Source organism: Pristis pectinata, chromosome 9 (genome assembly GCF_009764475.1).
Source record: "Pristis pectinata isolate sPriPec2 chromosome 9, sPriPec2.1.pri, whole genome shotgun sequence".
Lineage (NCBI taxonomy): Eukaryota > Metazoa > Chordata > Chondrichthyes > Rhinopristiformes > Pristidae > Pristis > Pristis pectinata.
In genome coordinates this window covers 60,594,567-60,622,548 of record NC_067413.1, presented here as the reverse complement: position 1 = coordinate 60,622,548, position 27,982 = coordinate 60,594,567, and the positions used below count along the sequence as shown (strand labels likewise).

Below are 27,982 nucleotides of genomic sequence, written 5' to 3'. Positions count from 1 at the left end.
GAAACTTAAATTCATAGTTTTAGCCTTCACGTTTTCACACATACAATAGGGGACAGACCCAAACTCCATACATTTCCAGTAAGAATCAGATGGAGATTGAATCATAACCAGCATCCCAAGAGTAGTATAAATCCAACAAAAAATATAAGAAAGGGGAGATCTTCCGGGGATTCACTGTCAAACTATGATATAGGATTGTGAACCGTCAATATGTAAGCAGTCAACCAAAACATGCTAAGTAAGCAAAAGTTGGGGCATTAATCTACCTAATTCATACAGCTGAAAATACTGGAAATAATGCTCCTGGACATGTGCATTCACAAATGCACAATCTGCTCAACATCACTTGAACATTGCAATTCAGCAATAAAGATACCATTAATAATCCATGCATCCTGTCTAAATATTCAGTCTGCTGACTCTATGTGCTTCAGCTTTTAGATCCTACTCTGGAAATTGTTGAATTCACTGTCTTTCTACCTCCTCTCTTTTAAGGTATTTTGTAAAACTAGTTTCTTTGTCCAAGCTTTTGGTCAACAACTCTGGTATAGATCTTCATGGTTGCTAAATTCTATTTGGTAACTCTCCTGTGAAGTGCTTTAGAACATTTCAACATGTTAAAGGTGTTATATAAATTCAACTTATTTTCATTATTCTTCAGATATAGAATGAACTTCATTGCTCAAGGAGTGCAAAATGGTGCAACCATGTAGACTTTCCAGTATGGATCAGACAGCCAGTCTAGTGGGAATCACTCTGGTTGAAATGTACTCCATTCTGAGGCCTACCACAAATATTTCTTCCGCAAATTCAAAGATATGCATAAGTATCAAAAACTCTAGCTTCCCTTATTCTGGATGGTTGCATATTCCTTCCTCTCTCTCTCTATTATATTGTTGGTGGCAAATCTTCAGCTTTGTAGGCCAGATGTGTGGAATTCCCTTTGTGTTTACCTCTGACCATAAATGAATATATTTATTGTCCATTTTTCTTGATAGTGCCTTTGAAGCATCTTAAGACTTATTAGCATTTTAGGGATGCCTTATAAATATACAAAATCCAAATTCTGGATTTCTGGTTTGTGACTTTTAAGTCTAAGATTTCATTCGTTGTATTTCAGATCTCCTCAGTATACAGTAGAAAAACTTCTTTTGCTTCACGTTTGACATAGAGCACCAAGTCAAACTGAATTTTTGAACAAAAAACAAACGTATTCCAGTGAGGATTCCCGCCTACATCAATCCATCACTCTATACTCTAGTGGAGTTTGCCATACAGTGGCATTATGGTTCCCAAACCTATCATTGGAATATCTGGATCAAGTCTCTGGTGATCAGTAAGTCTGAAGGCATGAGACTTGGATATCTGTATAATCAAGGTGGCTACATATGACGGATCCTGCTCTTTGGTCCATCCACCATGTTGAAGACAAATATCTGCTATACTGCTGAGACATACTTGTAAAGTTGATCAAGAACAATGGAAAGAGGTTACTGGAAGATCTTCCCTGGAATACAGATATGCAGACACACAATTGTATATCTAAGGTTTGGTGCTTAACACAATCATATTGGAAAGAGGCAAGACTATGGGGGTGAATCCACCATTTCTTGAGGTACAGTGTGTAGTCATGCTGTGTTTAGAAAAGTAACAGCAACATATTCGGAAGATTTTATGGTGAAGTGCAACATGTGGCAAATATTGGTATTAACTGTTAGTCTACTGATAGTTCATTACCATTATTTGCCCAATTATTAACTAGGAAAAGAGTGAGTTATGTGGTAAATATTAGAGGACAAATTGTCGACAAGAAAAAATACCTGTTGATAGAACATTTGGAAACATATTAAATGTTAGGGGCAGACTCTCAAATTCAGTGCATAGCCTAAGTAGCTTCACAGTTTTGTTTACTTCTGAGCAGCCAATGAACAGGTAAAATTTTAATCTATGTTAATATATTATATGCCTCCAACTTCATAAAAGTGAATTTGTGATCTGGCACCTGCACTTCTAGTGGGAAGTGATGCTTTAAGATTTATCTAAGTTTATTTACTTTTCTTATCTAAGCAAATGAGCTCATTTATTTTCTTCAGGTTATGAAACGCTCTCTATTTGATATTTCCCTTATTGACTTTGTTTATCCCCATCATATACACACTGATTGAATAGGCAAGTAAATTTAGTTAGGAGGGATTAAGTTTAAGTTTATATTTTTATCATATAGTTATATGACTATCTTTTGTAAGAGGAAATACATCAAACTTGCACCTTTGACTTATTTATTGTTCTCTTACCTATTACATCTAGTTGTCCAGTAGCATTAACATAATCTAACATAATACATTTCTGACAAAGGACCTTTAACCTGAACTGTTAACTTTGTTTCTCTTGCCACAGATACTGCCTGACCTGCTGAATGTTTCCAACATTTTTACTATTTGTTCCCAATCATATCTTGTAAACTGTAAATTTGAAACTATGCATTTTAAAGAGATTCTATCCAAAAAATGTGACCAGTCTTACTGCTCATTTTAATCAGGTATGACATCAAGGCTCTTATTGGAAGAGGAAGTTTCAGCAGGGTGGTGAGAGTTGAACACCGAGCCACCAAGCAGCCCTTTGCCATCAAAATGATTGAAACCAAGGCTAAAGAAGGAAAAGAGGTTTGTGAGTCGGAGCTCAATGTGCTTAGAAGAGTCAGCCACCACAACATCATCCAGCTGATTGAGGTCTTCGAGACTCAAGATCGTATTTACATGGTGATGGAATTGGCCACTGGTGGAGAACTTTTTGATCGTGTCATTGCCAAAGGATCATTTACAGAAAGAGATGCCACGAGGGTACTGCAGATGGTTCTGGATGGAATAAAATACTTACACACCTTGGGGATTACACATAGAGATTTGAAACCAGAAAATCTACTTTACTATCACCCGGGATCAGATTCCAAGATCCTCGTCACCGATTTTGGACTAGCCAATTCTGGGAACAAAGGTGGAGATTGGTCCATGAGGACCACTTGTGGCACGCCAGAGTACATTGCACCAGAGATCCTGTTGAGAAAACCTTACACCAATGCAGTCGATATGTGGGCTTTGGGTGTGATCTCTTATATTTTGCTGAGCGGAACTATGCCATTTGAAGATGAAAACCGGACAAGGCTTTACAGGATGATCCTCAAGTGCAAATACAGTTATGTAGGTGAGGTAGGTGAAACTTGTGGAATAATTTGCTTAAAGCTGTAACTGATTTTTTAAGTCTTTAAACTTCAGGGTAAACTTCTCATTTGAAAGTTTGTGTGCAGTTCACTTTCCAACTCTTTACAGACCCTTCTCAAAATAACCTGACATACACGAGCCCTTTGAGATTCTAAGGTCAACATTAATAATAAATGTAGGATTAGTTTATAGTATTACACCCACCATCCACTGGGATACTAGCATCTTGAGTTGGGGGATATTGACCTTCTGCAGCAACTCATGAGGTACAGTTTGTGGATCAGGATGCAGTATTGTATTGTAATGTGTGCAATGAACAGGGTTACCTCTTGCTGGACTGGCCATCAACTTCTGTTGGAGACAATCTTCAATGTGCTGAATGACCTGTAGAGAATCGGCCTGACTTGGTGCCCACTTGCCTTGTATACGTTTACAATGTACCAAGAGTGAAATTTATTGCAGGATAAGATAGTTTGGTGCATATTGCCTAAGAGGGGATCAGCTTGTAGTTCCTTGATGATGTGTTTTTCCCTGGTGTGTGCAGAACTATGACACTTGCTTTCCTCCACAACAATGGCAGTTTTTTACTTAACGTGTATCATTGAATAGTTGGAGCCATTGCCTTAATGCTGCCCAAGTGTGAATCCGTACGTGCCTCATGCTCCCCCAAACAATGGAGAAGTAGTGGAAGAGTGCACTCTACAAAATAATCAGATTGAAAAGCTAAAAAATTTTGTGTTTTCTCAAATGCTTGAGTGTTCAACGGTTGTAATTTAAAACTTGTATTGCAGATAGAAGCAGGCTGTTAATAACATTCTAGAGTGGAACAAGGCAATGTTACGATGTTAGAGTAAGGAATGGGAATCTAATGAGGTCACTGCTTACTCCTGTGGGAGTGGGTTCAATATTTCCACTCATCTACTGAACAGCAGACTGCAGGAGATGTAAGGATGCTTGAATGCCCAGTTCTTCAGACTGAAGTGTTGTTGTCCTGGAGAGGTTCCAGCAGCTGATAAAGAAGAGGATCTCCCTACATGAGCATTTTAATTATAGCCTACAGGGGAGCATCCAATTCCCAGGAAATGAAAATCTGAATTGATGAATAATGGGCAACTGAATCAATATTGCCCATTTTACACCATTTTCCAAATTCAAAAGTACATCCAAAATACTCTTTGAAACTTTGGAAGGTAGGCTGCCTTTAGTATAGAGCATGCCTTAAAAAATTAAGTGAATTTTGACTATATTAATAACAGATAAAGATAGATTAACAAAGCTATTTGGAAAGTAGGGCTCAATTTATATATAAAGCAGCGTGAAGTCATACTAAATTTTTCTGAAATGTTAACGTTTCTGGCTTTAACAAAAAAGGTCTTGTTTAATAAGGCCTGTCTGGACATCGATTTTATGCTCCTTGATGTGTAATACAAAAGGAGAAGATTTTGCAATAAAGTGCCAGTCACTCTCACAAGCTGAGTAGTGAGGATATGTGTAGAGAGGTTGTCGTGATAAATCAAAAAAAAACAATGGGCACCAATAATAGGATTAGAAAAAGCCATCTGCAATGGATTGTCATTAGTTTCCCACGGTACAGCTCTGAAATGTATTAATAAGAGAGGGAGCGAAACTGATTCCCCGAGGAGCTAATTGACCTTTTAAGTTCCAAAGAAAAAAAACCTTGTATTTAAACAATGTTAAAACAGTGGCGCTGTTCTTCTAATAAGTACCCAACAGCTCGAATGCATCTTGATCAATTTAATAATTAATCTGAGATTTCAGATTTCAGACCCACTGAGTAGCATCTGCTGATCAGAGATGGTTCTCATTAAATTATCACAGATTTAAGACTTAAATGGGTTCTGAAAGTAATAATCTAGTGCTGAATTCAACGTGTTGCTGGTAAGTAAGCTTTTGTCAGATCATACAAGACAAATATAAAACTTTTTGAAATGTGTTGTTTCATCTTCCTCTTTTTGACATCATTGACAAAAAAAGTAAATGAGCAAAAAGGATGTAACTTTGAGATAGGGTGCTAATGATTGTTTAGATGAGATAATATAAAAAAAACACATCAAATGGGGATAGGGACAACCACACCTTGAGCCTCCTCACAATCATCCCAGAATCTAAAGTTCTCTATCTCTATAGGTCCTCATCTGGACTGCACATCCAGTATTCAGCTCTGTGACTGGTGAATACTCATCTATACCTTTTTATGAGCAGCAGGGTGAACATTTAGGACTCAAACAGACAATAGAATGTTTTACGGATCAATGGCCACCATGTTCTAGGTTCATGCTGTTTAAAAGTAAAAGTCCTGTTGTCAAGTTAATTAGCACTGCGGGACAAACATAACACCCTCCAGCAATCAAGATTTTGGTAAAGATTGTGCTATCTCAGGGCATGCAGGTTGCATACTTAACTGTTGTGCATGAACATTATACTGGCACCAAGAGTTTTTACTCACCTTGTACTTCACCATTATCAACACCAAAGCACACATGACATGAATTTCCTGGATGCTCTGAAAAACCTGAGAAGCTGGACATCAACAACCTCCACACAAATGATCTAAGTATGATGGGCATAGAGATCCTGCTTTGTGATGGGAACATGAGGTCCATGAGGCTACCTGGCAGATCTATTTAGGGATACCCTATCTCACCTTGATTAGTAACTGGTTTATTATTGGCACATGTTCCAAGGTACAGCGAAAAACTGTGTTTTGCATGCCATTCGTACAGATCACTTCATCACATCAATACATTGAGGTAGTACAAGGGAAAAACAATAACAGAATGCAGAATATAATGTTACAGTTACAGAGGAAGTGCAGTGCAGGCAGACAATAAGGTGCAAGGCCTTAACAAGGTAAATTGTGAGGTCAAAGAGTCCATCTTATCGTACAAGAGGTCTGTTCAATAGTCTTATAACAGCGGGATAGAAGCTGTCCTTGAACATGGTGGTATGTGCTTTCAGGCTATTGTATCTTCTGGTGGATGGGAGGGGGGAGAAGGGAGAATGTCTGAGGTGGGAGGGGTCTTTGATTAAATTGGCTACTTTACCAAGGCAGCGAGAAGTGTAGACAGAGTCCATAGAAAAAGTCAGGGTAAAGAAGGATAACTTCTCACTGAATCCTGACTGGTTCCCCACACTCACTGGGATCTCTATTTTACATGGAAGAAGCAACCACAAAAATGAATACAAACGGATAGTTGAATGCTGGAACTTTGCACCCTAATTGAATTTAAGTAAAACTGGGAAGAGCTGTATTAGTAGTGAAACAAATACATAGGTATCAAGTAGATATCACTTCCCTGTCAGAGACTAGACAACATAACAGCAATGTGCTTTGAGACAAAGAAACAATTTCAACTGGTCAGGTTACAGGGCAGAACTCCACAGAGCTGGCGAAAGCAAACTCCATTTCTAATAAACTACCACAGCAAACTGTATCGATTTCTAAGCATCCTACTAAACAACTTCCTAGCAATAATAAATATTTATGTTCTGACACAACTTGCTCCCCATTCTACAGCCAGCTGAATGAAATTCTAAGTCTGGCACTGCAGCCATTTTAACTATCAGGTCTTGATCAATTGACTGGGTTCAGAGTTCCAGAGCTTTTTGCATGTTAGCCTTTATCAGTTTTGCACTACTTAATAGATATTGACCAAGAAATTCTACAGCACGTCAAAAGGCGGATTAAATCAGCAGTGTATGCCAGGCCACTGTATGTGTTTTATGCATGACTACTACTGCAGAATTCTAAAAGGAGCCAAGGAGGATGGGTTAGTCATATGGCAGAATGCCAGTAGTTGCAGGGGAATAAGGCTCAGGTAAGTGTGTCAGACTAGAGGGATATTGGGACCACAAAGGTCTGATCTGGGCATCGGAGAGAGACAATTGGCCATTGGAGGATTGGGCCAACAGATAAATTGGTGGGTGGACTTGCAGCAGTAGAAAAGGGGTTATGACCATGGAAGTTGGGAAGTCCAACCAACAGCCATCACCAGGAGTGAGTGTTAAATTAAAGAGGAGCTACTTGAGATAGGTTGCCAGGTCTGGACTTCATGGTCTGAGACCTGGTCCGGCAGGATCCCACTAAGTTGTGGTGAGTAAGCCCTCACATGTGCTGTGAAGGGCTGCTTCCGCATGAGTGGCCATATCAACTTTGTTGGTTGGCTGAGGACATTAAGAAAGTGGCGGTCCAGGAAGGGAGGCTGATCAGTATCAAACAAATCAGAACAAACCTCCCTGACAGAAGATCAATCTCACAGAGTCCAAGTTAGGCTCTGGTCTGTGACTAACAATGAAGCAGCAATCACCTAATCCAGTGGGTGAGGCCCACACTTTTCAAGGGCCTTATACACGCATTAGAATTTTGCACAAGTGATATTAAACTAGTGACTTACACCATTTGACAAAAATGCATGTGCCCAGCAGCTGCTTTGCATGTATGCATGCTCGCAAGCGTGCCACTGCCACACAAAGTATCCAGTCTTGATAAGTGGTAACAGTTCTAAGCCAGGGAACTTTCCTAGTATCTAAGCCAGCATGTATCCTTCAACCAACATCTTAACAATAAAGATGGTCTAGTTGTTTTCTTCTGTGCCATTTGCAGGGCATTGGTTACCATGTTTCCTGCATTATGGTGCTCAAAGAGAATTTCATTGGATCAGAACTGTTTTATGACATCTTAAGAGGTGTTATATGAAAACAAATTCTTTTTCTCTTTCACTAATACTCCTGCACTTGCCTTCGAGTGAAGGTGTAGTGGAACAATTGACACTTCGATCTGGACCTGTTGCATGTCAGCGTTCAATGAGAAACAGGTGGTTCCACAGTCTGTATCAGCATGCAATTTTCCAACTTGCAATTACACTGTTTGGACAATGGAAAGCTGTTATTTGTAGAATTCACCATTCTCCTTTTGTTGTCTTGTTCAATTATATTAAAGTTGATTGGGCACAGAAGATTGATGTAGATGATTTGTTTTTCTCATGTATTAAATGTTCTCTCCCATAACCATACACAAATGTAGTTTAACTTTGCAATTTTCAGTCTGCAAACACATTTGATATATCTTTAATCTATGCCAGTAGAGATGTTTGCATTTCTTTAACAAAAGGTTTCTTTGTGTGTGACCTATTATTTTGCACAAGTATAAATGCTTTACATTTGTGCTCTAAATCATCTGTTTTCTGGACCTTTTGCCAAATTGTTTGACTCATTGATGCCGCATTGACTCACATATTGACAGCACTTGTCAGTGCTGAGGCAGGTATAGTCTCATGCTCTAAAGCACTTTTAATATTTTATTGTGATATTATTGCCATGTTTTGTGCATTCCAGAGGTGAATTATCAAACATTTCAATTATTCTGAAGGATTCTCATCAGTTACATCTTCATTTCCTGCTATTTCTTTATTCCTGTAATGAAAGTACTCTCTCAGAATCATGTTTAAAAATCATTTCTGTACAATTAACAAATCAAAATTTAAAACATTTGTCCATATTTTCAGTACTATTGGAAAACAAAACCCACTGAGAGTCAGTGCACCTTACATACATGTAATACCTTTAACCTGATGCTACATCTGAAACCATTACATATGAGCATTATCGAAGAAAATTCATCACTAAGCTACATTGGGAGAAATTGGGGCAAGTGACCAAAAGCTGCGGTTTTTTTTCAACCCCAAATGTGTGTCACTTGTAAATGAAAAGGGTTTTCAATTTAGTGACATTTTACATTCTGAACTCCAGAATCAGATCTGATCATTGGAAGTTGTGAAATACATGAAATATAGTTGAAACTTTCAATGTCACCAAGTTTTTGACAACATTAGATGACATTGAGGTTATTAGGATTACTCAATTGCAAATCTTTGCATTGACCTTGTCTACTATATGTCCTATGTTAACCTCTGTTCAGTTGGAGTCTTCAAGTTTTAGTCTTTGTTGTGTAACCAAATTGACAACCACTGAATTTATTTTCTAAACCCCTAGTCTGAAAGCCACAATAAATGATTCGTTAATTTGAGGTAATCTCTGGAACAGCTATCAAAAGGTATGTTGTTTCTTTGTGGTTCTCAAATCTTTCCTATGACACTAAATTTTTATATTTTTTGGCACATGGTTTGCAGTTTTCCAGAACAGGTTGGGTGTGTTGATTTTCTGGTTTTCCATAACTGTTAACATTACTTGGATATATACCTGCTTCTGTGCACCTTAACAAAAAACCCTCCTTTTTCCCATGTTTATTCATTTTACATAGCAGCAAAGGATACAGTTTGTTTGTAACTTTCTGTAAGAATCATTTTTTTTCAGCCAGACTGCCCACAGAAGGCATGAAAGGGTCAAGGTACTTTCAACAGAGACAAATAATTAATGGAATACTGGCCTTCATTGCAAGAGATATGGAGTACTAAAGTAGGGAAGGTTTGATGCAAATTAAAAGGGCGCTGCTGAGCCTCCATCAAGTTTTAATCTCTTTATTTAGGAAAGGATATACTTACATTGCAGCAGTGCAGAGGTCGATTCCTGAGATTAAGGGGTCGATGTATAAAAAGGGTTTGAGCAGGTTGGGCCAAGACTTAATGGTGTTTAGAAGAATGAGAGGTGACTTTATTGAAACACACAGATTCTGAGGGGGATTGACAGGGTGGATGTTTAGAGGATGTTTTGTCTATCAGGGATTTCTAGAACTAGGGGGCATAGTTTCAGAATAAGGGGTCAGCAATTTAAAATTGAAATGACGAAGAATTTCTTCTCTCAGAGGGTTGTGACTCTGTGGAATCCAGGAGTGGAGTCATGAAGTATACTCAAGACAGAACAATAAATATTTGAATGACAAGGCAGTCAAGAGGTATGGGCAGAGAGTAGGAATATGGTGTTGAGGCCAAGACTGAATCAGCCATGACCTTATTGAATGCTGAGACAGGCTTGAGGACCAACTGGCCTGTACCTGCTCCTGTATGTACTTATGTAAGCCCACCATAGTTGTCCTTCAGAAAGTGCATGCATCAGAAGAGAAATGCTGCTCAATCAAGGATATCTTCACAGACATAAAATGGTATAGAATGGTGGAGGGAATCAGAAACACAGAAAATGCTCAGGAAGTTAATTGACTGGTTTCATATTTATCAGAATGATAATCAAATAAATGTCTAAATGAGAAGAAGAATTAATATTTTCATTGTAACCAATTTTCAACAAGGTTCTGATTTAAAACTTGTAACTTACATATTCTAATTGTCAAGCAGTATCTAATTTTGCTTTGGGTTTCCAATGAGTAATCTTTTCCTTTTTCTAAATCAAAACAATATGTTCCTGGACAGTTAGTTATTTAACTCTAATGCTTTCATTTTTTAAACTGTTTTCTTGATTTTTATTCCTTGTATATTAATGAAATATTGGTGAAATTGGTGAAAGGATATACATATTAATATAATCTTGAAAATGTGGGAAAATGAAAGAAATCTATTTAGATACACTGACAGAAAAATGCAGTCATCTGGAGAGAGTGCAAGGTGTCCCACAGAACCACTGCTGCTTCCTCATGTTGGTATCTCAGCAAACCTAATAGTCTGTTGGTGGAGAGATTGCTGGATTGCCATGCCACATCTGCAAGCTACTTTGAACATTGGCATCCAAAGGCATGGCAGAAGCAGTCTGTGTTTGCATGAAAATAGTATATGCTTGTATTACAACGAGCTGATGTTGCCTGGCAGAAGTCAAAACTCAACAGTAGCAAACATAAAGCCATGACAGTGGATCCCCACCAGAATATCAGTGGCCTGGTCACCATCACATTCCCTCCATATTTACTCAGTCAGGCTGAACCTCTTGTGACTTTCTGTAAGAATCATTTTTTTCAGCTCTGTGTGCTGTTTGAACTATCGAATAATTATTCTACTGTATATTAGAAATTGGTCAGCTTATACAATGAGCAGCTTAGCTAGTCCTTCAGGTCATTTTTTTTGGGGGGGGGGGGGCAGGTGAGTAATCTCCACTGACGCCAAGTCTGCTCTATTGCATATAGAAATGTATTACATTTCTAACATGTTTGTATATGCACTATAGAAAGCATCCAATCTGGGTGCATCACGACTTGGTATGGCAACTGTTCTGCCTGAGACCACAAGAAACTAAGTTGCGGACACAGCTCAGCACATCATGGAAACCAGCTTCCCCTTTATGAACTGTGTCTATACTTCTCACTGCCTCGATAAAACAGCCAGCATAATCAAAGACCCTACCTACCCCAGACATTCTCTCTCCCCCCCCTTCCCCCCCACAATCACGCAGAAGGTTCAAAAACCTGAAAGCATGTACCACTAGGCTCAAGGACAGCTTCTATCCCACTCTTCTAGGACAATTGGATGGTCCCCTAGTATGTTAAGATGCACTCTTGACCTCACAATCTACCTCGTAATGGCCTTGCACCTTATTGTCTGCCTGCACTGCACTTTCTTTGTAACTGAATCAGAGTCAGCTTTATTATCACTGACTTATATGATGTGAAATTTGTTGTTTTGTGGCGGCAGTACAGTGCAAGGACATAAAAATTACTATAAATTACAAAATAAATAAATAGTGCATTAAAAAAAACAAATAATGAGGTCGTGTTCATGAGCCATTCAGAAATCTGATGGCGGAGGGGAAGAAGTTGTTCCTAAAATTGAGTGTGCATCTTCAGGCTCCTGTACCTCCTTCCTGTTGGTAGTAACAAGAAGAGGGCACACTTTAATCTGCATAAATTCTGCATTCTGTTATTGTTTTCCCTCAATGCACTGATGTGATAAAATGATCTGTATGGATGGCATGCAAAACAAAGTCTTTCACTGAACCTCGGTACATGTGACAATAATAAACTAATTTACCAATTTAAAAACTAAATTGGTAAATAAATTTACTAATTTAATTAATTAGACAAAGTAGTAAATCATGGGCAGGATAGTAATAGACTTTAAGAAGATAATGAAATGAATGCATAAGTTGCAGGTGGAATTTAGTGCTAAAATGATGAGTGTTGCATTTTGATAGGAAAATGAGAAAAGGCGATATAAACTGGAGGGCACAATTCCAAAAAGGATTACAAGAATAGAGAGATTCATATGTGCATAGACATCTTCAACCTCTCACTGCTGGGTTCTGAGGTTCCCACCTGCTTCAAAAGGGCAGCAATCACACTGGTGCCCAAGAAGAGCAAAGTGAGCTGCCTCAACAACTGTTGCCCGGTAGCACTCACATCTACTGTGATGAAGTGCTTTGAGAGGTTGATTCTGGCTAGAATTCACTCCTGCCTGAGCAAGGACCTGAACCCGCTGCAAATTGCCTACTGCCACAACAGGTTTACAGCAGACGTAATCTCACTCACTCTCCACTCTGCTTTGGACCACCTAGACAACAACAAAACACACATCAGGCTGCTGTTTATTGGTTACAGCTTGGTGTTCAACATCATCATCCCCTCAGTATTAATCAACAAGCTTCAAATCCTGGGCCTTTGTACCTTCCTCTGCAACTGGATCCTCAGCTTCCTTATCGGGAGACCACAGTCAGCGCTGATCGGTAATAGTATCTCCTCCTCGCTGACAATCAACATATGCACACCTCAAGGATGCGTGCTTAGCCCACTGCCCTACTCTCTCTGCATTCAAGACTGTGTGGCTAAGCACAGCTGAAACACCATCTATAAATTCGCAGATGACACCACTGTTGTTGGTAAAATCTCAGGTGGCGATGAGGAGGTGTACAGGAGTAAGATAATTCAGCTGGTTGAATGATATCACAACAGCAACCTCAATGTCAGCAAGACCAAAGAATTGATTGTGGACTTCAGGAAGGGGAAGTCAGGAGAACACGCACCAGTTCTCATTGAGGGGTCAGCGGTGGAAAGGGTGAGCAGCTTTAAGTTCCTGGGCGTCAACACCTTGGAGGATGCAATCACAAAGAAGGCACGCTAGCGGCTCTACTTCGTTAGGAGCTTGAGGAGATTCGCTATGTCACCAAAGACTCCTACAAGTTTCTATACATGTATGGTGGAGAGCATTCTGATTGGTTGCATCACCACCTGGTATGGAGGTTCCAATGCACAGGATTGCAAGAGGCTGCAGAGAGTTGTAGACTCAGCCAGTTCCATCACGGGCTCAACCCTCCCCACCATTGAGGACATCTTCAAGAGGCGGTGCCTCATGAAAGCAGCATCCATCACGAGGGATCCTCGCCATCCGGGAGATGCCCTCTTCTTTTTACTACCATTGGGGAGGAGGTACAGGTGCCTGAAGACCCACACTAAATGATTTAGAAACAGCTTCTTCCCTTCCGCTATCAAATTTCTGAATGGTCCATGAACCCATGAACTCTACTTTGTTATTCCTTTTTTTTGCACTATTATTTTGTAATTTATAGTAATTTTATATCTTCGCACTGTATTGCTGCCACAAAACAACAAATTTCATGACACATGTCAGTGATAGTAAACCTGATTCTGATCCTGATTCTGGAAGGTTCATTGAAAGCGGCAGGACAAGCTGGGAAAATTATTTTAAAAAGGTATACAGCATCCTGACTTTATAAATTGAGAGACAGAGTACAAGACCAAGGTGGATGTGATGAACCTTTATGAAACACAAATGTAAACTTGTGCCCAGTTCTGAGCACAGTACTTCAGGAAGCATAAGGACTTTGAAGAGGGTGCAGAAGATGTTTACCAAAATAATTTCAGGAATGAAGGACTTTAGTTATGTGGATAGTTTGGAGGAGTTAAGGTTGTTCTCCTTGTAACAGAAGAGCTTACAAGGAGATCTGAGATAGAGATACTTAAAATCATGAATGACACACTCAGAGTAGTAAAAAGAAACTGTTCCCTTTGACAGAGACATCAAGAACTTGGGGACATAAAATGAAGATGATGTGAAAGAAACAAAGGTGAAATGAAGAAAAACCTCTTTACATGATGAGTGGTTAGATTTGACAAGCACTGATGGGAAAGTAGCGGAGACAGATTCAGTTGTAACATTCAAAAGGGAGCTGGTTAAGTATCTGAAAGGAAAGAATCTGCAGGACTGTGGGAGGAGGCCAGAGAGTGAGTCCAGCTGAATTGCTGGTAAGGACTAAATGGTTGACCACCTTGTGGAGCACCTTTGTTCAGTCTGCAGAGGTAACTCTAAACTTCTAGTTACTTGTCACTTTGATTCTTCATCCAGTTCCCTTTTTGACTTATCAAACTGTGGCTTCCTGCATTGTTTCAATGAGACCCAATGTAAACTTGAGGAACAGCACTTCATTTTCCATCTGGACATGTTGCCTTTGGGACTCAATATTGAGTTCAGCAATTTCACATAACTTGCTTTTCCTATTTGTATAGGAACTGGCCAGTTCTGATGTAAGGTGGTCTACCTTTAATATTAATCCAGTTCTTTCTTGTTTCTACAGACCCTGCCTGATCTGCTGGCCATTTCCGGCAATCTACTTTGGTTTCAGTTCACCATATCTGATCTAATCTGTATTTAACAACTTTTACACCTCCCTTTGATTTTTTTTTAAGTCATAGAATCATACATCACAGACACAGTGTCCATGCCAGCCATCAAGTACCTATCTAGGCCAATCCAATTCCCCACACTTGGCCCATAGCTTTCTATGCCATGGTGTTTCATCTAAAACTTGGTAAATATTGTGAGAGTACCATCCTCCACCAGTCGCTCAGGATTACTCAATTTCAACCGGTCTCTGGGTGAAAATATACTTCCTCAAATCCCCCCTAGATCTTCTACCTCTTACTTTAAATATATAACATCAGATCACAGACAGTTCTGCTAAGAGGAAAAGTTTCTCACTACCCTATTTATGTCCTTCATAATTTTGAAAGCCTCAATCAGGTCCCCTCTCAGCCTTCCCTGCTGCAAAAAAAAAACAAACCTTGCTATCCAATCTCACCTCATAGCTGAAACACTCCATCCCAGGCAACATCCCAATGAATCCCCTCTGCAGCCTTTCATGTGCAATCACATCCTTCCTACAGTGTGGTGATCAGAATTGCACACAGTACTCGGATGTGGCTAAACCAATGATGTCATCTGCAAACTTCCTAACCATTTTAACACCATTGTCATCCAAGTCGTTAATATAGATGACGAACAACAGTGGACCCAACACCTATCCCTGTGGCACACCACTCATCACAGGCCTCTGATCTGAGTCCCCAGTCACCCAACTTTGTATCCAATAAGCTAGCTCACACTGGATCCCATGTGATCTGAGCTTCCAGACCAGATGACCAAGCATCTGTCTTCTTGGTCACCTCTTCAAAAGACTCAATCAAATTCATGACGCACAACTTCCCATGCACAAAGCCATGCTAACTATCTCTTATCAATCCTTGCCTTTCCAAATGTTGGTAGATCCTGTCTCTCAGAATCCCCTCCAATAATTTTCCCACCACTGATATTAGGCCCACCAGCCTATAGTTCCCTGACTTGTCCTTGCAGTTCTTCTTAAATAAAGACACAACATTAGCCATCCACCAGTCTTCAGTTACCTCACCCATGGCTAAAGATGATGTAAATATCACTGCCAGGGCCCCTGCAATTTCCTCCCTAGCTTCCCACAATATCTTAGGAAATTCCTAAGGGGATTTATCCACTTTAATATGCCTTAAGACAGCCAGCACCACCTCCTAATGTTGATTTGTTCAAATACATCACTATTTATTTCCCCTAATTCCTTAGCTTCCATGACCGTCTCCACAGTAGATAGAGATGAGAAATTTTCATTTAACATCTCCTGATGATTTCTTTCATCTTCAATATTAATCTGTCAGTCCTGTTTGCTCAGAAGTTGTTTATGATGAAAACATTGCAATCTGTGAGGAAGTTCACGATAATTTATTGGAGCAGGCTACTATCAAATTCAGATAGGAGGTTATCAGCCCCAATTACACGCAATGATAAGATTACACATTATCACCACAGATAGGATTCCACTTTTATATGCCTGTCTGTGATATGCATTTTTCATTCTGCTGTGCTGATTTGTTATCTAACCCATCACTTTTGCTGAAAAAAGAACACTGAAAAAGAACAGATTTTAATGTAGATCATGTAAAGAATTACAGAAATCGTGTAATAATCTTTTCAGGAAAAAAATTGTGCACTGCATCTCCACTTTTCTTCTCCCCTTCCTTCAATCTTGTTTTCCCTTGTCGTGGACCCCTCTCTAATGGGGAACAATGTTTTCCTGGTTTTGCCAGAGCACACTCCACTCATTTCCTCCACATTGATAATTCCATTAAAAATGTCATGAATGGAAGCCTATTCTTCATGGAAGAACCTTTACAAGTTTTCACATTTTCCCATTCTTTATTCTTCCAAGCAAGTTATCTACAATAATCCTGCCAGACATGGATATTAACTTAAAAACTGCAAAACAATGTGATCTGTTTCATGAAATAGACTAATATCCTAATATCCCACACCTGTCCATCCAGAAAACTATTTTTTTAAATTTTCTAATCTTACATGCCACCAATGATTTATGTTTAACTAATATTCTCATCCAATTTCCATTGATGTTTGAACTTTTGAACCCAGAAGATGTGAATTTGAAATTTGAAATCATGCAGTCATTGGAAGCCTGAAAAATACTATCCTTTGGATTATCGTGTGTGTGTGTGTGAATGTTCGTACAGCAAAGCCTGGCCTCCAGTCACCACAGATCCCCATGCCACCAGACAAGGGCTTTGCTCTGTCAAGCCTTTGCGATAGCTGGTGTGCAATAGCCATCCCATATTAAAAGGAGTCATACACAGGCATCCTCAGTGTGAAGGTTGGGACTCATCTAACATCTCAATAACTCCCCCTGTGGGCTAAGTGAATGATCCATGATTTTCTGGCTCACTCTAACATGAAATCAACAAGCTAATGCCATCAACAAGTATGTGTCAACCCTGAGAACTACAGAGGACATCAAAGAGAACCTACTGCAGCCTTGAGAAAACCTTTGCCTGTGCCCCAGAGAGGAACAAACTGATCCTCCTGCATGACTTTAATGTCAAAGTCGGAACAGACGTGGAGCATTGGAATAGTGTATGTGTGCTTGTGTGTCCATACAGCAAACTTGGCAAGGTAGGAGTTGGGAAAGCAAACTCCACTGGACTCCTCTTCTTGAAAATTGTTTGGAAAGTGGTTGTGTCATAATCAGAGCTCTGTTTGACTGACTACTGCCTAATCCCCTATGTTATTTCCTGGACCCAAAACATTGGAGGCAGTGAAAACTCTGCTGCAAGAAAATCTCATCAGAGGTCTCAAGGACTCTGCAAAGAAAGCTCTTCCTAACCTACACCACCCCCATCTTCCCTCACTCCTTCCCCTGACAATGAGACCATAGAAACCTGTTTCCATACCTCCAGAACCAGCTGTCACTGAAGACAGACATTGGTGATGAAATTCATCACCTTCTCCAATGCACGAGCACAGCCTTTGGGTGTCTGGAAAATGCTCTTCCTCATCAGTGTTCATCATCTTGCTGATGAGCACTTCATTGTTCTTCTCCTTGGATCCGGGAGCCCTCTCCCTCTCCCCTGCAGGTTCTCTCTGGAATGTGGCAGCCATGGTGTGTGATGTTCTCCAACTGCCATAGGGAGTGTGCCTTCAGGACACCCGCCCTTACTGTGTCAGTACCTGCACTGAATTCAGCATGGCTCCATAGGGAACCACGCAGGTCGCATTTTAGCACTTCTTTGTGGATGTAAAACACCTTAAAACTTTACCACATTTGCTTTTGACCAACTTCAAGATGTATTGAAGGAGACCCAATTTGGCGCTGGGACTAAGTGTGACAATATTTTAGCATTCCTGAAGTAGGGCCAATGTAAAGCTCTTCAGATCTAGGTACTAACATCTGATTATATTATCACAAAAGGTGGCAAAAGATGCTTCATTTAATTTTCTGACCTTCCCTGAGCCATTTTCTCCCCTGAAACACTTGAGTTGTTTTTTGACTGTATCCCTGATTCTTACAGTTTCTAATCTCTCCAGCTGTCCTTTATTTATGAATGATTATTTTGTGGCGACTCACCGTCTAGTCGGGCGAACCGGCTCGGCAGTCGGGTCGCGCGGCGTCGGAGCGACGAGGCCCAAGATGGCGGCGGGCCTTGTCTTTCCGAGCGACGGGGAGAACCCGCACGCGGGAAAGTCCTGATGACGTAGGACTTAACGTCATTGCCGGTTTTTTTGGGCGGGAGTTTTTCTCCCTTAAAGGGCCCGCACAAGGCGGGAAAATAAACCAGTTCTGTTTGGCAATCCTCCGAGTAGAGTCTTGTTTTATTCCGCGGTAGCAACCGCTACATTGGTGACCCCGACGGTCCAAACGGCTTTTGGACCTGCGAAATGGACGACAGCGCAGCAGCCAACGCAGTGGCCCTCAAGCTGCCCACCTTTTGGACACTTCGGCCCAGCGTCTGGTTTGACCAGGCTGAAGCGCAATTCCACCTTCGGCAGATCACCTCCGACTCCACGAAGTACTACCATGTGGTTAGCTCTCTGGACCAGGAGACAGCCGCCCAGGTTGGAGACTTCATCCAGTCGCCTCCGGAGGAAGATAAGTACCCGGCTTTCAAAGATCTTTTGATCCGGACCTTCGGCCTCTCCCGTCGTGAGTGCGCCGCCCGCCTGCTTCATCTGGATGGCCTGGGGGACAGATCCCCATCCGCCCTAATGAATGAGATGCTGGCATTGGCTGAGGGACACAAGCCATGCCTGATGTTCGAACAGGCCTTCCTCGAACAGCTCCCCGATGACATCCACTTGTTGTTAGCTGATGCCGACTTCAGCAACCCCCGTGAGGTGGCCGCCCGGGCAGATGTCCTGTGGAGGGCCAAGCGCGAGAGCGGTTCGTCCGTCAGTCAAATCACCAGGCCGCGAGCCCAACGCCTGCCTCGCCCGGCCCCAGCAACCGAGCAGCCACGCCCCAGGAACGCAGACGACGACACGGGTGACCAGCTGTGCTTCTACCATCAGAGGTGGGGTGCAGAGGCCCGTCGATGCCGCCCACCCTGCAAGTTTCAGGGAAACGCCAGGGCCAGCCGCCGCTGATGGCTACGGCGGCTGGCCGCCGACAGAGCCTCCTCTTCGTTCAGGACAAGAAATCTGGACGGCATTTCCTCGTTGATACTGGAGCGGAGGTCAGTATTTTGCCCCCGACAGGCCGCGACACTCGTGACAGGCCACCAGGTCCTCTACTCAATGCCGCCAACGGTACAACGATACGGTCTTTCGGCACCCGTACGCTTCAATTACACTTTGGCGGCAGCCGTTTTCCCTGGACCTTTACCCTTGCCACCGTCGCCCGACCACTCCTAGGCGCCGATTTCCTTCGGGCCCACAACCTGTTAGTCGACCTGCGAAGGAAGCGGTTAGTCCACTCTAGCACTCTCCGGACCTATCCCCTGGGAGAAATCAGCCCACCTGCCCCGCGCCTGGACTCCATTACCCTTTCTGGCGACGATTTCGCCAAGCTCCTAGCCGAATTCCCATCGATTTTGGCACCTTCGTTTACAAATTCTCGGCCCACACATGGGGTACGACACCACATCACTTCAGACAGAGGCACCCAATTCACTTCCAGTCTCTGGGCTGCATTAGCGAACCTGCTAGGGACGCAGCTGCACACCACCACGGCCTACCATCCTCAATCAAACGGGTTGGTGGAACGTTTTCACCGCCATCTAAAATCGGCCTTGATGGCCCGCCTGAAGGGTCCTAACTGGGTTGACGAGCTGCCTTGGGTCCTGCTTGGCATACGCACTGCCCCCAAAGAAGACCTCCGCACTTCGTCAGCTGAGCTTGTATACGGGGCGCCACTAGTTGTCCCCGGGGATTTCATACCTGCCCTTCAGGACCAAGGGGAACAACCCCCAGCAGTTCTACAAAGACTGCGCGAGCAGCTCGGCGCCTTGGCCCCGATTCCCACCTCATGGCACGGTCAAGCCCCATCCTGCCAGCCCAAGGAACTACGGGACTGTAAGTTTGTTTTCGTTCGCAGGGGCACACCTCGGGCGCCATTGCAACCGTTCCGAGTCATACGGAATAACGGATCCACTTTTATTTTGGACATTGGAGGCAGGGAACAGGTTTTCACGGCGGACCGCCTCAAACCGGCCCATTTGGATCTGCAACAGCCTGTCGAGGTTGCCACGCCACGACGCAGAGGCCGCCCCCCTAAGCGGCAGCTGGCACAGCCCACGGACCTTGGGGACTGTCTCGCCGGTTCTGGGGGGGGGTTGTGTGGCGACTCACCGTCTAGTCGGGCGAACCGGCTCGGCAGTCGGGTTGCGCGGCGTCGGAGCGACGAGGCCCAAGATGGCGGCGGGCCTCGTCTTTCCGAGCGACGGGGAGAACCCGCGCGCGGGAAAGTCCTGATGACGTAGGACTTACGTCATTGCCGGTTTTTTTGGGCGGGAATTTTTCTCCCTTAAAGGGCCCGCACAAGGCGGGAAAATAAACCAGTTCTGTTTGGCAATCCTCCGAGTAGAGTCTTGTTTTATTCCGCGGTAGCAACCGCTACAATTTGAATATTTTTGCATCTGCCCTTAAATGACCTGCATACATGGATCACTGGATTTCTTTAGATTTCCATTGCTTCCAGCTTTTTTTTTATTTATAAAATCCTCTGTTTCCTTTAGGTTCAAAATGGATTACCTCACACTTGCCTATAATTGAATCATTTGGCACACTTTTACCCACTCACTTAATCTATTAATAAGGACATGAGAAACAGGAGTTGGAGTAGGCTAATTGGCCCCTCAAGCCTGCTTAGCCATTCAGTAGGATCATAGCTGATCTGACCTTGGTTGCAACTTCATTTTCCACCTCTTTCTCCATTTTTTCTTGACTCATTTTTAGTTTAAATGAATAGATAAAATATACTGAAGCTTGAATATATACAATGACTCCGCATCTATAGCCATCTGGGGTAGAGGACTCCAAAGATTTATGACCTTAGGAGTAGTAGAAATTCATTCTCATCTGCATTTGAAATGGATGAACCCTTATTCTGAAGTCCCCTATTTCTAGATACCCCCATGGAAAATATCCTCTCAGCATCCACCTTGGCAATCCCTCTCAGAACCTTTTATGTTTCAATAAAATCACCCCTCATTCCTACTCAATCCTTTTCTTCCATCAACGCCTTCATCCCAGGAATCAATATAGTGAGCCTTCTCTGTGAGCACTTCCTTCCTTAAATACAAGAAACAAAACTTTATCACATTGAATTCACCCTATTTTACATTACAGTGTGTACATTACTCATTAACTGTCTTGTTCACTTTATTGTGGGACATTTTCTGCCTCAACCCACTGAAGCTGGTTTACCTAAACTTTTACTACTAAGCCATAGAGCCTTTGCCTTATTCAGAAGTAAAATTTCTCCAAGATACTTAAATTTCAGTCTTCAATCTAATCTAGCTGCAAAATCCAAACAGATATGAAATTGAATCTTTGTTGCTATGCTCTTGAAGTATATATTTTAAGATCTCTTCTCACGTACTTTGTTGATTATAGAATGATGAATTGTTATAGAACAAAGAAGATAATTCAGCTCATCGTTTGTACTGATTCCATACAGCAATCATGACAGTTCTCTTCCCCCACTCCTTCCCTGTACTGTTGCAAATTGTTTTCTTTTAAGTGGCTATTCACTTCTCTTAAAGCCCTGAGTGAGTTCCACACTATAACCATTCTCTGTTTAAAATGATTTTCCTCACATTTCCTTGTATCTTTTGTCATACATTTTGTTATACTAAACTATTTGAAAGGACGAGAACTCTTCAATTTCAGGATTTTATAAAAACCTTTTTTTCTGTACTTCAATTTCTGTATATTAAGACAGAGAACAAGAAGAAAGAACTCATCAATTAACATAGCCCTGCAACAAGACACCATCAGCTTGGGTTACATTCCTGCACATGTACACTGTACACTACTTTCTTTCTGAACGTGATCTCTGCCCTGTGAGTTGCTATCCACATATTGAATATAAATTCAAGTAAATTTCAAGTTATGGTCAGATTGGAGCTTAACGTTAAAAATAATCAGTAACATATTTTCGGTGCTGTCAACTGAGCTCATGGAATCAGCCATGTTTGTAAGAAAATCCCAGAGTATAGCTTGCAAGCAAAATGTGATAGAATTAAAAAAAAACCACTGGGAATCATGAAAGAAAGTTAACTATAGCTCTTGAGATTTGGTATCTTGGAAATTTTTAAAACCTATATTTATATTTTGATGACTGACCTAGTATAGGGATCATGAGAGGCTACAGGAAAGTAGAAATGCATGTCCAGAAAATCTTTACAATTCATCTAACAAGCTGTGTTTCTGCCAATAAACTGTAAAGAGAACCTTACAATGCAAATATTTCATTTGAAATTATGAATTTGAATTTGCCTCCCATTTGGAATGATATTTGCCATTATAGTTTGCTTAACCAGACAGTTTCAGAATGAGACCCAGCTCTTCCCCCCTCAGCATCTATTGATGCTTTCTTCCCATTGCTTGCCTGATTCAGCATGTACCAAGTTCTTATAATCTCTGTGCTGCCTTATGCAGACCATGAACAACACTGAGAGATGCCCTCATTTCAAATGAAAACCTTCCTCTTTTGCAACCAAGGCATGTCTCGTTCTCAGGTTATCTTAATAATACTTAGACAGTTTAATTATTTCTTTTTCTCTATTGGTAGCAGGCATGTCCTTTGAGAGTGGATTTTCTGAAGAAGTTGTACTACTTTTCCCAGCCTTCAAGGGTCTATTGTATTTCGCCTTTAAGCATTTGGTTTCATGGTTCAGTCAGTGACAGTTCTCTGGGTAAACAGCCAATGGTTGCTAATGTCTGCCATAAGTAGTTTATTGTTTCAATCAGCATTCCCATTACCATGTTTTGGTCAAAGGGAAGTCTCTTGCGTGCTATGTTGTTGTGTTTCGGCACACAATACCCTCAAGGTATGTGTAACCTTGTAGGGGATATGTACCAATGCCAAATTTAGATTGCCTGCTGACTTTGGAAAAGAATTCCACAATGTAAAGATTCCTATAGCTTATAATAATTCATAGAATACAACCACATTTGAATTTTATAATCATTTTGTTTATTTTTTTCTTTTAACTTTTTTTAAAACAATAGGATTATAACATATCATAACTTTAACATCCAAGATAGGGAATTTAACTTGGGTGTTGCTTGACAAAAATTACAAATTCAACCAAACCAATTCACAATCTTGGCTGGTGTGTACATGAGAATAACCTCATAACTTTATAATGAAGAAAATGCATGAAATAATTTTAGGAAAATATGGTCATATGAAATTTAAAAGAAATAGGCCAAGAAATTGCTTTACATGTGTTAAATTTAGTATGTGTGGGTGTGATGGTATGGTGGTACATGGTGCTTGTGTTGCTAGGTAGCATTTGTGATTGTCTCCACTAATCTTCACCAGATCATGAGGCCATATGATTTCTTTCTGCACTGCAATCTGGTCAGTGTTTCATCCTATGGCATTTATATCTCTAGCCACCCACTCACAATGCTGCTTCCTCATGACCCAGTGGTGGGATGGGGAGAAAGGAACTGCTTACCCCTCTATCTCATTCTACCAGGACGTCATGGTCGGCACTTGTGAACCTGGGTGTCCACTCCCACAGGGTCACCAACTCCAATGGAGGAATAATGCAGTGTTGCATCAGAGAAGTTCCACAATGACTTCTAACAGTGGTGTGATTGATTGTTCAGCCCCCCCCCCCCCTTTTAAGAGTTGATTTCTAGAGCTGTCTTTATATTCATGGAATAATTAGCACCTAGTGTGTTCTAATGGAGAAATGCTAGTCATTTTCAGTCCCAAGACATGTATACTCTTGTACAAAGGGAGGGGAAGGAAACCACACATCAGTGATAATAGGAAAAGGCAGCCATGTTCTCATATGTTTATAGTGCTATACAATTTCTACCTCATACACTTTGTTTGAGATTTCTTTTGTTTACTATCCTGTATCCTCCCAGTCATAGTAGTCCAACTTCATCTTTCTTTATTTACGTGCAATAACTCCTCGTAATCTATCCTCCTTGATCTAAATTGTGCTCCTTGGTGACATCATCCGCAGATAAAGGATCAGCTTCCATTTTCATTCCGCTGAAATTGAGCCCCTTTTCTCACCATTTCATTTCACTCTGCAACATCCTCTTTGCTGCCTCAGTCCCTGAATGGGTCACCATTTCCTCCAGTAGAACCAGAGAAGGTTTAAAGGAATCACCTTCATCTCTGCCATGAACTCTTCTGCCTTGCCAGCCTGGATAAGGCCTTGCCAGACTTTATCCCTGACCTGAATTCAAATCTTATATTCCACCCATCACGAAGGCTGCTTTTATCCAATTTTCTCTCAACTTCCACAAGAGCACTTATCTATCCTTTAAACAAGCTTCAAAACAACATCACTGTGCTTTTGCTCATTTCAGTATGGCACTCTCCACTAATGTCAATGTATTCAAAACATTACCTATGTTATATCATTTTCCCATCACCCATATTTTACTGACATACTCTCGTGTTTCCCAATAAATTTAGGTTGAAGTTTTCATCTGTAAATGTATCCATGGCCTCACTCTACCCTAACTCTGTTGTCCCCTTCAACTTGTATCCCTCCCACCACCCCATCTACATCTGTTAATCCTCTTTTCCCCAGTCTTCTCTCCTGCCTTTTGAGGTTCTGTTTTCTTATTTACTCTACTGGTCATCAACTCCTGTTGATGGGGCCAGATTGATATTTCTTTAACAGACTGAGTCACCCTGAAAGCAGCTCATGCTGGACTGGTTCTATTCCAGCCTATCAGGTTGATAGGTGGCCCTGGCCAGTGATCTTTACACTGCAGACTTCTGCAATAAAGATAACCTCAATTGAAAGAATATATGCGTGCTTCTCCACATTAAAGCCACAGGCAACTGTTGGCCATCTCTCAGCTCCCCTACCCCAACCACTACCCGATTACCTACTTGATCCCTATCACACTCCTTTCCCAGTTATCTTCTATTTCCAAGACCTACTGGACCAACCTGTAGTGCCCCAAATTCAAATGTTCACCCTCTATCTGAACCCCAAGGCCAATTCCCTGTAGTAAGCTTTTCCCCAGCAAACTGATGCTGTTCAATTACCAGAACATTGTGTCTCTACTAATCTCTTTGCTGTCTCTTTTGGGATGTTTGACTGTATCACATAATCTTCAAATTCTTTTACAAGTACACAATTGTCCTGTTGTAATGCTAGACTGAAGCTACAGTATGTGCATGTTTGTTCCCATGTGCTTAGTTATGACATCATACTGCAGAAATGAGATAACTCCATGCTAAAGTGCTGCAATTTTCCTTTCAGTGTGAAGCATTCCTTTAAGCATTTCCTGCAATTTCTGCTTGTCATGCAATTCATTGTTGTTCAGACAGTAATCCACTCAAACCATGTCAGACCCATACATGTAGTGGCCTGTAATTATCCTCACAGCAGATTCTGTGAACCATGCTGAAATGATGCAATGCCAGACACACTGATTAGCAGTACAATCTTTCCCTAAATTTAATTCTTAAAAATTCATCAGGAGATGTGGGCGTCAATGCTGGGGGTTGTATTTATTGCCCATTTCTGGTTATAAAGGTGGTAGCAAGCCACATCTTTGAACTGCTTCTCAAAGCAGGAGACTATTGGAGATATAAGGAGAGATAAGCATCCCACAATCCCTAGTTGGTGCCAGGGTGAAGGACATCTTCAACTGGGTTGAAAGGATGGCAGAGAATTGGGGGAAGACTTAAACATTGTGGTCTATATATTACAGTTGGTCCATTCAGTCAAATAATTGATTTAGATTGTGAATCTCTTTGACACCTCACCAGTTGCATCCTCCCAACCAGAAGATAGTCCATACTATATATTGCTACTCTCAGGTTTCTGTCTGTTAACTAAACTTTATTCCACAACAATATGTTACCACAGGCTTCTTGTTCTCCAGTGTTGTTGAATAACCTCTTATATTAGGCCTTCTAAGCATCCAACTTCACCATATTCACTTGGTTCTTCTGATCTGCTAATTGCAGCTTCAAAGAACTGTAACAGATCTGTCAATCATGATTTTCTTTTCATAAATTCATGTTGTCTCTGTCCAATCATATTATTTTATAAGTTCCCTGTTAACACTTTCTTAAAAATAGATTCTAGCATTTTCCCTACTACTGATGTCAGGCCAGCTGGTCTATAGTTCCCTGTGTTTTCCCTCACTCGTTCTTAGATAGTGGGGTTACATTTCCTTTCTTCCAAACTAGGGGAACCATTCTAGAATCTATGGAATTTTGGAAGTTGACAACCAGTGCATCCAGTATCTCTATAGCCAATACTTTCATAGTCATAGAGTCAGAGTTGTACCGCACAGAAATGGGCCCTTCAGTTCACTACATGCATGCTGACCTTTTTGCCCATCTATACTTATTCCATTTCCCCGCACTCGGTCCATATCTTTCTCTGCCTTGTCTATTTAAATGCCTATCTAAATGCCTCTTATACATAGTAATTGTAACTTATTCCACCACCTTCTCTGGCAGTGAGTTCCAGACATCAGCTACACTCTGTGTAAAAATAAAACATTCCCATCAGATCTTCTTTAAGTCTCCTACCTCTCACCTTAATCCTATGCCCTCTGGTTTTTGTTACCCCTACTGTGGAGGGAAAAATGATTCTGAGTACTGTATCTGTTCCTCTTATAACTTTATCTACTTTTGTCAGGTCACCCCTCAGCCTCCTTTACTCCAGGGAAAACAAATTCAGCCAATCCAATCTCTCCCCATAACTTTGGTCCTTCATTCCAGGCATCCTGGTGAGTCTGCTCTGCACTCACTCCAGAACAACCACATCCTTCCTAAAGTGACCAAAAATACACACAGCACTCCAAGAGAAGTTTAACCTGTCTTTCATAAAGTTGCAACATAACATTCCAACTTTTATATTCTATGCCCTGACCAATGAAGGCAAGCATGCCACATGCCTTCTTCACCACCCTATTTACCATGTTGCCGCTTTCAGAGAGCCGTGGGCTTGAACCACAAGGTCCTTCTGTTCATCAACATTCCTTAACATCCTACCATTTACTGTACACGTATGTCCTACCCTATTTGACATTTCAAAACACATCACCACGCACTTGTTGGGATTCAATTCCATCTACCAATGCTCCATCCAACTTTCCATCTGATCTGTATCCTGCCTTAGATAATCTTCCTTGCTATCCACAACACCACCAACTTTCATGTCAAGTGCAAACTTTCAATACTTTGGGATGCAAGTAATCAAGCCCTGAGCATTTATCAGCTTTAAGTCCCATTAATTTCTTTAATTATTTTCTTTATTAATGCCAATGTCCCTCAGATCTTCATTCACTGTAGTTCTACACAATATCTGGGAGGTTTTCTGCCATGAAGACAGATGTGAAGTATTTGGGTTTATTTTTTGCCTTTCCTTATTCTCCAATATATTTTCTCTCAGTCTGTAATGGACTCACATTTACTTTGCCATTTCCCCAATGGGCCTCAATTCCCCGATACTTCAAAAATTAATCTACTTCTTTAAATACTGTCTGTGACCCAGCCTCAGCAACCCTGGGGTAAAGAATTTGAGAGATTCACCACCCTCAGTGAGTACATCTCAGTTTTAAATCACTACCCCG

At 41.3% G+C, this 27,982-nt stretch overlaps 1 protein-coding gene across 1 annotated transcript in view; it reads left to right on the top strand.

Annotated features, from left to right (window-relative positions):
* Positions 1-27,982, top strand: part of LOC127573998 (serine/threonine-protein kinase H1-like) — a 45,094-nt gene that overhangs the window by 3,269 nt on the left and 13,843 nt on the right. The window contains exon 2 of the mRNA XM_052022590.1: positions 2,540-3,206. Coding sequence (XP_051878550.1) covers positions 2,540-3,206 — 667 coding nt within the window. The remainder of the gene's footprint in view (positions 1-2,539; positions 3,207-27,982) is intronic.